The sequence below is a fragment of the Hibiscus syriacus genome, unplaced genomic scaffold, assembly GCF_006381635.1.
Source record: "Hibiscus syriacus cultivar Baekdansim isolate YM2019G1 unplaced genomic scaffold, ASM638163v2 tig00016563_pilon, whole genome shotgun sequence".
NCBI lineage: Eukaryota > Viridiplantae > Streptophyta > Magnoliopsida > Malvales > Malvaceae > Hibiscus > Hibiscus syriacus.
In genome coordinates, this window is record NW_024062387.1 from 514,704 (window position 1) to 525,844 (window position 11,141).

At 28.9% G+C, this 11,141-nt stretch overlaps 1 protein-coding gene across 1 annotated transcript; it reads left to right on the forward strand.

The window, feature by feature from the left end:
* The first annotated feature begins 2,594 nt into the window (after window positions 1-2,594).
* Window positions 2,595-3,588, forward strand: LOC120208410 (GATA transcription factor 4-like). The gene is made up of 2 exons (XM_039207695.1): window positions 2,595-2,812; window positions 2,907-3,588. The coding sequence occupies exons 1-2, from the start codon at window positions 2,612-2,614 to the stop codon at window positions 3,411-3,413; spliced, it is 708 nt and encodes a 235-aa protein (XP_039063626.1). The 5' UTR covers window positions 2,595-2,611; the 3' UTR covers window positions 3,414-3,588.
* Window positions 3,589-11,141: the final 7,553 nt, after the last annotated feature.

Genomic DNA, 11,141 nt, shown 5'->3' on the forward strand with positions numbered 1-11,141 from the left:
CATATTATTTTGACTTTTGAGTAGTTTCAATGCTATAAATAGCATTTAGAGCACAACGTTGTCTTTCATTTGTTTGAATAATCATCGATTATTTTGGAAGAAATCCAAGTATGAAAAATACAACTTTTAAGTGATTTACTTCGTTATCTACTATTGAATTAATTTGAATGGTTGAATTTTAGCTAGGCATATTGATTATAAAGTTATAATAATGAAAACAGCAAAAAAAAATTAAATAATGTTATAAAAAAATTTATTTTCTAAATAATGATGGTCGGATATGGTGAAATCAAAGTCGCATTACACTTCCCACTACCTATGAGTTGGTGGGAGACGCATTACAATATAAATAAGCCTAAAATTTTTGCCCTAAGTTTATGATGGAATATTCTGAGGAAAAATACACTGAATATTTTGGGAAGCAACGAAAGCTCAATCTATTCCATAGATTATCCTGATATTAATTATTTTATTTAAAAATAAAAATAAAATCATATTGTAAAATACTGAATGATTATGTTACCATTGCAACAAAAATAAAATTATTAAAAAATGGAAACTCAATAATATCAGTAACCATAATTACTTAGGGGGACGCATTGCAATAAATTTCTTTTCAAATACTTGAGGAAACACATTGCAACAAAAATGATAACTCGATAATAGATATGGGAGAGACCATTGTAATCATAGAGTCTTCCTTATTTAAATGTCTTTGTAACATCTTCTACGATAATTGTAGTAAATATTTCATTGAAACAAATAATTTCAAAATCACTTTATTTTATGAATTCTTTTTTCATTCACATTATTAAAAAGTTTTTGCCTAATACAACACTGAATATACTTTTTTTATGTTATATAATTCAATACTATAAGTTTGATCATCATCATCATGTATGGATAAGCAATTAAAAATATTATTATATAACGCATTGTTTATTGGCAAGGCACATGCCTAAGCACTTGGCATGCTGTTATATAGGGATCACCGCACTTTATCATGTCACGTGATTCCATTTCCACATCTCTGCCACCGATGCCGAAGCTGAAACCTTAGCCCACTGCCTTAATTTAAAAATAACTACATAAAATATACCTAAAATGTTATTTGGTTAAAACAAATATTTAAAGTTATCATCTGTAAACAATACATTAACAGCATGCCACGTGCATGGAGTTAAATGATGAATGGGTTGCCAAGGTCAATTTTGCCAAAAGATTGGTAAAAAAAAACTTTAATCTTCTAGTTTAGAAAGAAAAAGAAGAGGTGCAATGTACGGGCAGCGTACTTGTTTTTTGCATATGGAAAATTAAATATTTTTGTCTGCATCACCACCCAACTCCCTCTCCTTCCATAATTGCATGCATTTTTCCTTATGAAAGAATAAAATCGAATCAAAGACAAAGAGATGAGAGACTGCCAGTTCAGTTGTGAGTAGCTGTCGGTAATGGTGAGGCTAAATTCAAATCCATTTTAATAATAAAATAGAAACAATATCTCGCAGCAGGACTCGTTGTTTAATAATAGCCGAGGTGGTGTGGGATAATAAAAATTACAAAAAGGGTAAGCTACAAAAATAGTCACTGAACTTTGAGTGCAAGTGTTATGTAGAATTGTATCTATTGAGATGCTTTTAAATTGTGAATTGTGTACATAGATGAACATAATTTTAGCTCACATTAAGATGTTTGGTGAACAATTTATTGCATGTCGATTGTGATATGTCATACTTTATTATTTTAGTGACATTTTAATACTTGTTAGTCTCACTGGCTAAAGTGGACGGTGGAGATAGTAGTCTGGTTTTTATTTTATTTTAGAATTTCACGTCAAGATTTCAACTTATAGCGGTAGTAGTTAAAATGAATTAAAAATTTAGTGATTATATTTTAAATTTTATAAACTTTATGATTAAAATGTGAATACCTTAAAAGTTTAATTCTATTTTTATAATTTGCTTTAATAATAAAAAAATATATCATTTGACTGTCACTTATTCCCCCCGCAACTATTACCTTAAATAAACCAAAAACAGAAGTAATCGTAAATTTTGGAAGTGGTATATAATAGTAAATAGTAGAAAGTCATTTTCTATTGGTTTCTTTATTTCTAAAACTGATTTGAACTTAAATAATAGGCAGCTAAAGTAGGAGGAAATGGCAGAACAATTCTGACAACCAATGTGATATAAATAATGAAAGTAAATGTTCCCCGAGTTTGTATTGCATGTATAACCTAAAATGAAAAAGGTAAAATTGGTGTCTTAATTAATTTATTATATATGCCAGAAAGAGCCCATAGCAATGGCCAATAAGTACAGCATGGGGTGGAGCCACCCATTTTTCTATCATTATATACTCTATCACAATGCTCCATCCATCCATCCATGCATGCAGGACCGTTTGTTTTTTATCCCCTTACTGTAAACAGTGTATGCATTATGGAAGCATTTATCAATTATTCTAAGTCCAGTAACTTCCCTTATAAAAAAAAGCCACTGCTCACTCCTTGCACGTTCCTCTGTCCCCTCTTTCCCCCCCATATATCATTCCTCCCTTCGTCCCTGATCTTCCCCTCCTATATCTTTCTTTCTCTCTTTCTCTGGGTATGGAAGTGTTTCATATTGATGATCTTTTGGATTTGTCCAACGAAGAGCTTTTTTCATCCGCTTCTACTTCCACCAAAAACGATACTTTCCCTACTACTGAAACCCCTTTCAGTTACGCCTCCGCTTCCTCCTCCTCTTCCTCCACCGCCTTTCACCCCTCTTTCTCCAACAACGACTTCACCCATGATCTTTGTCTTCCCGTAATAACTTTACTCCCCATTAGATTGATTTTTATGTTCTTCTTTTGTTTTTCTTTGCATGATTAAGCTTTAATAGTTGTCTGTCCATTTGCAGAGTGATGACGTGGCCGAGCTGGAATGGTTGTCGAGGTTCGTAGATGATTCTTTCAGCGACTTCCCATCGAACTCGCTCACCGGAACTCTTAACCCTAGAAATGACCACTTGTCGTATTCGAACAAAGCTTGGAGCAATCGTTCCAGAGCGCCGCCATCGAAGGCGAAAAGGGAAGTCCAACGTCAAGCATCTCCGGCGGCGGAAGGAGGGTTTCGGCGGTGCACGCACTGCGCGTCGGAGAAGACGCCGCAGTGGAGGACGGGGCCATTAGGACCCAAGACGTTGTGCAACGCTTGTGGGGTTCGGTATAAGTCGGGGCGTCTCGTGCCTGAGTACCGACCTGCGGCCAGTCCAACATTCGTGCTAACACAGCACTCGAACTCACACCGCAAGGTGTTGGAGCTTCGGAGGCAGAAGGAGCTGTCGAGACAGCAGCAAGAACAAGATTACCGTCACCAGCAGCAGCAGCAACAACACCGCCAACAGCATGATTTCGAGGTTTGCTGACGTGCTAAAATCATAGTGTTATTCACTGTAATCACGTTCAATGAGACAGTACTATTTTGGACCCTTCGGCAATGTTCACCATCACCATCAAACGTGTCCTTTCTTCGTTTTCCATCATCGCCTCTTTTATTTATTTAGTTTATTTATTTTCCATTTTTTCAATAATTTTGTAAAGAGGAAAAAGGTCATTGAATATTTGCTTGGGTTGAGGAACTCAAGTTTTCAAAATTTCAACCTCCCATCGGTTGCTTACTTTAACGATAGTTGAAAGTTAAGAGAGAGAATGGGTGATCCTTAAGTGTGATACTGATACTAGAGTGACCTTCCACGTGATTCACCGCACCGCAGCGTATGCGACGGGCCGAATATTCTCTCTCCTCCGAAGAAAGGGTTTTGCTTTCATATGGAACTCGAAAGAAAAAAATAGAAGAAGCTTAAAGTGTACTCAACAAACATAAAGCATAGGCAATTGAAATATATAAGTAGCGTACATACTTTAAAGTTAATAAAACTTAAAAAAAATATTCATTATTAATAAAACTTTACCCATCTAAATTGTTAAAAGTTTTTTATCCCCCGAATGAGAATATCGTTAACTTTAAGATAAGTAATAATGCATCGAAAATACATTTAGACAAAATTCTTGACAGATCCACGTGATTTATCATGATAAAATTCAAAGTCCTATTATCATATTTGTCTATAATTTTAACCTACAAATAATCAAGATTATCCTATATCTGACATGATTAATTAATACCACTGTAAATTTCCTTCGATACAATTAAGAAAGTGATTGGAAATTTCACAATCTTAGTTCTTTATCTCCCATGATTGACTCTCATTAATTCAAAAACAATGATCAATGATTATCGGTACATCATTTACACCATTTGTGATTCTCCACTTAAATAAAAAAAATCGTTAAACTATCAACGAATTAAACTTATTTCATTAACAACATTAAATTAAAATTCAATAAAGATAAAATATTATTATTAAAGTTGTCAATATAGTTTATATGCAGCAATTTCAAAACAAGAGTATAATAAATAATCTTTAATTGGTCACTAGTGAAAGAAACCTTACTAAATGTTGGTGATAAGATGATGAGGGGCGATAAATGCATGTGCATCAGCGCGGTGGTCGATATATTTTCTCAGTAATGGCCACCATTCAGATTTCAAGCACATTGAGTTATATACTCCTTAGTTCCCCAATCAAAAGCTCTCTTTTTCACCCCCAGCCAATTGCTCAACTCAACTGGAGTTACTGGACGGACCATGCTGACATTTTTCAGAAAGCTATGAATCGTTTTGATCTAAGCGTCGACACACACATGGGCCCAGCTTTTAGGAAAATGGGAAGCCAATATTATTATTAATTATTGAGATAGTAAAGCCAACTATCCATTATTCTGATCCCAACCAATAGTTTTTTTTTATCGTTTTAGTATATGGTGTTATCGGATTTTTCAACAAGGTGATGATTGACCCCAACTTGGTAAAAGCATGTGCCAATCAAAATATCACGTGGCTTAATCTTAACAGGTGGCGTTTTCTGTGTTTTATTCGGGGAGAGCAAAATTCGTCTTAACTCGAAAATTTGATTTGTTTTTATTCGATTTGAATCGAGTTGATTTAGAGTTATAATTTCATAAACTCGAATCGATTTTAAAAAAATTAAGTTTAAATCGAGTTATAAAATGCAACTTGAATAACTCGAATGTTTTAGTAATTAGTAGATTTATTTTTAAGTTTTAGTGTATTCCTTAAACTTTATATGATATACATGAAAAAAATATAAAGAAATATACTTTATATATATATATATATATATGATTATAGAAAATCATTTAAATTGGAATCAAATAATATTATACTATTATAAATATTTACAATTAAATTTAAACAGAAACTCAAAAAATAGATTCGACTCGACTCAAAAAAAATTCAAGTCAAATCTAAGTTGTAAAATAAGACTCGTCAACTCGAATAATTTTAATTTTTTAATTTAACTCGACTTGACTCGATTAAACGCTAACTCCTAATTTTGCAAAGAGAGGTTGAAATATGAGGCAATGTTGACATTACCCGATTATAACAAAGCCACGTATAAAGCACTTTTACCATTTAATTTGTATTAAATAAACGAGGAAAGGTGTACCATAGTATCTGTTAAGTAAAATTATAGATTTAAATTTTAATGTTACCGAAAAAAAAGAGTCATTTTTATGATAAACTTTAACAATAATTAATTTTAATTAGTTGATTAATAAGTTATATATTGTATTGATATTTAAATAAAACTTAATAAAGTTATTAAAATAAAATTTTACCTTAACATCGTTTTCTAAAAGTCACTCGGTAGACGCATATATTGTGTTCACTATATAGGGTTAGATGAAGCTTGTTTAGAGAATTTTTTTTGGAATAAAAACAGTTAGATCTATTAAAATAAAAACACTTAGAATTACAATAAATATTTAGGATCTTAACCGTAAACAATATATATAACTAGAATATTTTTATATAACAATTAACACAATAAACTAGTCACATAAAATCATACAATGATCATATAATAAAAATGTTCAAAAACCTAATTAAAATACTCAAACAAAGATAGGGGTAAGTTTATTTTACGAAAAATGAATTCGGTAAAATGAATTATATTTTATGGTGTTTGGATGATGTTGCATAATTCATTTTCTACCGTTTGGTAAATTTTGTAATTTATTTATTATAAACATAAAATACATAAATAATATTGTTTATTCACAAAATAATAATATTATTTTTAAAATATTAGAATAATTTATTTAATATTATTTATGTCAATATTGTTATTTAAAATTATGTCAATATTATTAGAATAATTTATTTAATATTATTTATGTCAATATTGTTATTAAAATATTATATCCATAATTTTATAAATAAAAATATTATGATTATTATATTTTATTAAAATAAAATTATTATAATTTATTTATTAAAATTATATTAATATATTATTAATTATGTATTAAAAATAAAAAATATTATTAAAATATTAAAATTATAATATTAAAATAAAAATATTATATTATATTTTAAGGAGCATATAAATATTCAACAACTCAATAATATTATTTTTATGAAATTAATAAATAATATTAATTTCATTAATAATTATTATATATTATTAAAATAAAATTATAATATTATATATTATAATAATATAATTATAACAATACAGTATAATATTATAATATAAAATTATCAATAAATATAATTTAATAATTAATATTTTTATTAAAATGATATTAAAATAATATAGAAATATTAATATATAAAATAATAGTTTATGCTTTGAAGTGAAAAGTTTGTCATAAGACTTACGAAAAATCAGATGGGAAATTATTTTCCAGAAAATGCAAAGGAAATTCAGTTGACTAGAAAATGAATTACATTGACTATCTTTTTTTTGTAACACCCATAAACCGTATACATCTTAAAATAAGAGTTATAGATGTCACATTAAACATTCCTACTTTCCTTGAATATAAAACCCTTAAAATTTTGAACCATTATAAAAAATGTCAGCATAACAGTTTATGTCAATTTAATTAATCGGGTAAATCATAAAATAAGAATTTATCATTCAAAACAAAATCAATTTTAGACAATAATCAGGCAGTTCAGTGTTGTTTTGCAACACTTTGAAACTGTCTAAATACTGCCAATTTTAAAGATCATTTCGTTTACTTTCAAATCATTTTATCATATAATATTATTCAGTCATACTTTCGAATATAATTATGCTAATAAAAAATAAAGCAATCTTGATTTACTATTACATACCATTTTAAATTTAAGTTTATCAGAGCTACCAAATAAATCAATTATACATTCCACTAAAATCAAAATAATACATGAAATGTCTTACTGATAATGTAGTTAGGTTGATTTCCATAAAGATGCATCAGAAGACTCATCACTTCACATTTTTTGTTTTATTTGGACCTACATATGAAAATCATCACACGCTAAGCAAAATTTAGTGAGGTAATATAACTACTTAAGGTGAGCTAAAATAAAAATATCATAATAATAATTCAAAACATTAAAATTAAATTCAAATGAAATCATCGAAATTCCAAACCGACTTATTCAATCATTTTTTTCTCGTCGGAAACATGAAAATCATAATATCGTGATTTTATGAGAATCATCATAATCAACATTTCAGATTTCTTTTTCCCTTAGACACATTTTAGAAACTTTTACATTCAGAAACATTTCAGAACTGTAATACCTCAAATTTTGACCAGTAACTAAAATGTAAGTTTTAAAAGTTTAGAAGCTAAAGTATAAACTTTGAAAAGTTTAGTAAATTAAATTGTAATTTTTAGAAGTTATATTTTTTAGCCTATAAATGAATAGTTTGGATTAAAACATATATTTTAGTGAGAATCAGATTTTCGGTACGGGATTTGTGTTAAAAGCTATAAAGCAGTAAAGTTCGGTATTGAAATCAAATAATCGGATCGAATCAGAATTTCACAAAATTGTGCAAGATGCAAGATAAAGGTTGGAAATATTATTTATATATTTTAGAAAAGTGAAATTTAACATGGATCAATGGAATTAACGTCGATATTCCATTTTAAGCCAAAAATTTAGGATTAGGTGACTATATTGTAATTTTCAAAAAATTTAAGGATAGAAGTATAAAATCAAAATTAAGATATTTTCTTTATGAATTTGATGATGTAAGGGAAGATGTCATGGAGTGGCATGGAAGAAAATATTAAGTTTTATTAAGGGCAAAATGGTAAAGTGGATTAAATGAATTTAAAATGAATTTATATTAGGTAATGAGTGCATTAAGGGATAACTTCTAGTAAATTGAAGAACAATTTCAGCTCATCTTCTCCTTCCTGCCGTGAGACTCCATTAATAAGGTGAGAAGCTTTGTTTTTAATTTTTTGTCTATTTTTACTAGAATCTTGAGTTAGGTTATTAAGGATAAAATAACCTACATGAAATTCTCTTTCATTTGGCATAAAAATCTTCATGTTTCATGTTCATATTGGTAAGATGTTGATGAAGGAGAAATGTGATTTTTATGATTAAAGATCAATTCTTGATATTAGAAGTGTTGTAAGAATTGATGAAGAACATAAGGATGCAAATTAATGAAAACAGTTTAGCGTTTTGAATCTGGCAATGAGTTTAAAAATTCACCAGAAATTATATAAAAATTAATTGGAGGTTATTTTTATATATTTGTGTTCTTATATAAATCTAGTTTTGTTTAAAATAAACAGAGATCAATTTCAAGGTATATACAAAAATATATGAATTTTTAATCGAGGAAAGGTCAGAAAAACAGGGCAGCAGATTCTGCACAAAACAGATTCAGTCGGTCAACTTTGAAAATTCACCATAAATTGTAAAAAATAAACTAGAAGAAGTTCTTTATATGTATAGATTTGTATTCGAGTATAGTTTTCAACGGAAGAAACGGAATTAAATTCCAGTGGGTATATCAATACAGAATATTGATTCTTTAAAGGTAGTGTGAGTTGTCTGAATATGGAAATTTTAGAATTTAAGTGGAAATGGATTAGAAGCTGAAGAGTAATGTTTAAATGTTTGAGTATATTTTTGGATGCTTGGAATAGAAGTTTAATGTCAAGAGACCATTTTGAATATTGAAGAATTGATTTGGGTATTTTATTCAAGTGCTGGAATTTTAGTAATTAATGTACAATGATCATAATAGTGAATGACCATTATGAATTAAATGGAAAGGTTGAGGTGAATTCTAAAAAGAATTCACAATTTGTGGTTTATTTGTGTAATTTAGCAAAGATGAAGGGTTAAAGACGAAAATAAAAATTGATAGATTTGGAAGAGTATTCCAAAAGTTGGAAATTATAATAGAAATATGATTTAGTTTGATATCGATTTTTATTTTGTAGATTTTCAAATATTAAATCAGCTTATATTAGTACGATACTAATATGTAGTTCGAACAATTTTTGTGTTATAATTTGGTATTGTCAGACTACGATAAATCTAGTAATTCGAATGATTCGAAAAGAAATGACAAAGCTCGTGACTATGATTATTACATACAAGTTCTGTAGTGAGGCAAATGTGAGTGCAGTTGTTTATTTAATTATTTTGATCAAGGACGACTTGCTATAAGTCAACCTCATTCCAATTTACAGTATGATTTATAAAGTTTATGAAGAATATTTTTATAATATTCTATATCAGTTTTATGAATGATTTAGGGTATGAACTACCCAAGCATGATATTTTTATGATGGATTTATTATGATACATCAGCCCATTGTGTGTTATAGTGAGAATTGTTGGTACACTTGGCATGCCATTAGTCGAGTATTTATCCATTATTAGCTTTGATACATTCGTGTATCAATGTTATCATATCAGCTTTGATACATTCGTGTATCAATATTATCATATCAGCTTTGGTACATTCATGTATCAATGTTATCATATCAGCTTTGGTAGATTCGTGTATCAATATCCAACACCGTTTGTGCTTATTAATGTTATGATGGCACTGAAGTGCATCATATCTCAGTATCAGTTACGATTTGCACCGTGTTGTGCATAGTGCGCACCTTACTCACGTATTTTATGTTCTCGTAAATATGCATTGGGCTATGAAAATGAATATGCAAGTTGTGAATGATTTCGAGTTGACAGAAAGCATGATATGATTATTTTATCAAATATGATTTATCAGAATTTTCATGAGTTCATGATTTAAAAAGAAATTTCAGATCTCAGTGAAGAAACCAACTTGAAAAAAGTTGGTTTGTCAGTTTAATGTTTTTTGAATTATTTTATTTATGTTTATGACATTTTTAGATTTTTTTCTCACCTTAGATTATTACTGCCTCACTAAGTTATACTTAGCGCGTGATGATTCTCATACGTAGGTTCTAATAAGGATAAGTACGATCAGCAAGGAGCTACCGGAGCATCTTTTTGGAAAGACATACATATCATCAGTATCAGTAAGACATCTATGATGTTTCTTTTGACTTATATTGGCATGTATAATTATGTCAGTAATTTATATTTATCATATTTATTTTTTAAATAATCTGTAATAGTAAACTATAACTATTTTAGTTTAGTTTATCAGTATCTATGTATGAAAAGAATATATATTGTGTTATTGTGTTTTTAAAAGATTTCACGAAAAGACATGGTTTAATAAAATTATTTATTAACAAATGAATTTATTTTCCTGTGACAAAGAAATAAATTATAGTTGAGATATACTTTAAAATAGATTTTTTTTATAGTTAAAATAAGAGTGTTTTCAAATGAAACAAATTTTTAGACAAATTTCAGTTCAATAAATGTTTTTAAGTTGGTGTGACATATTTGACTCGTATATCGAGATGTATACGTGTTAAGGGTGTTATAAGAACATTTGCTTTCAGATTTCATTTTCATTTAAATACCTTTTTAGAACTTTTATCTTTTATATTTTTAGCCCAATGTAGATGTAAGAGAATGCAAGGTACGTGAGTCAAACGAGTGTGCGCAATAAGCACTTCACAGTGCTATCATCAAAATCAGAATAGGTATTCCAAGTGCAATCATATCATTTGCACCAACGGTGCCAGTCATAATGTATACGAATGTACCAGATCTGAATCAATATCATATTCACTCCACCTCAAGGCAC

What these genes read in the sequence shown, in the direction of transcription:
- LOC120208410 (XM_039207695.1), top strand. Translation starts at nt 2,612, where the DNA reads ATGGAAGTGTTTCATATTGATGATCTTTTGGATTTGTCCAACGAAGAG. An exon ending in CCCATGATCTTTGTCTTCCC is followed by an intron (nt 2,813 to 2,906) that starts GTAATAACTTTA and finishes GTCCATTTGCAG; the next exon opens with AGTGATGACGTGGCCGAGCT.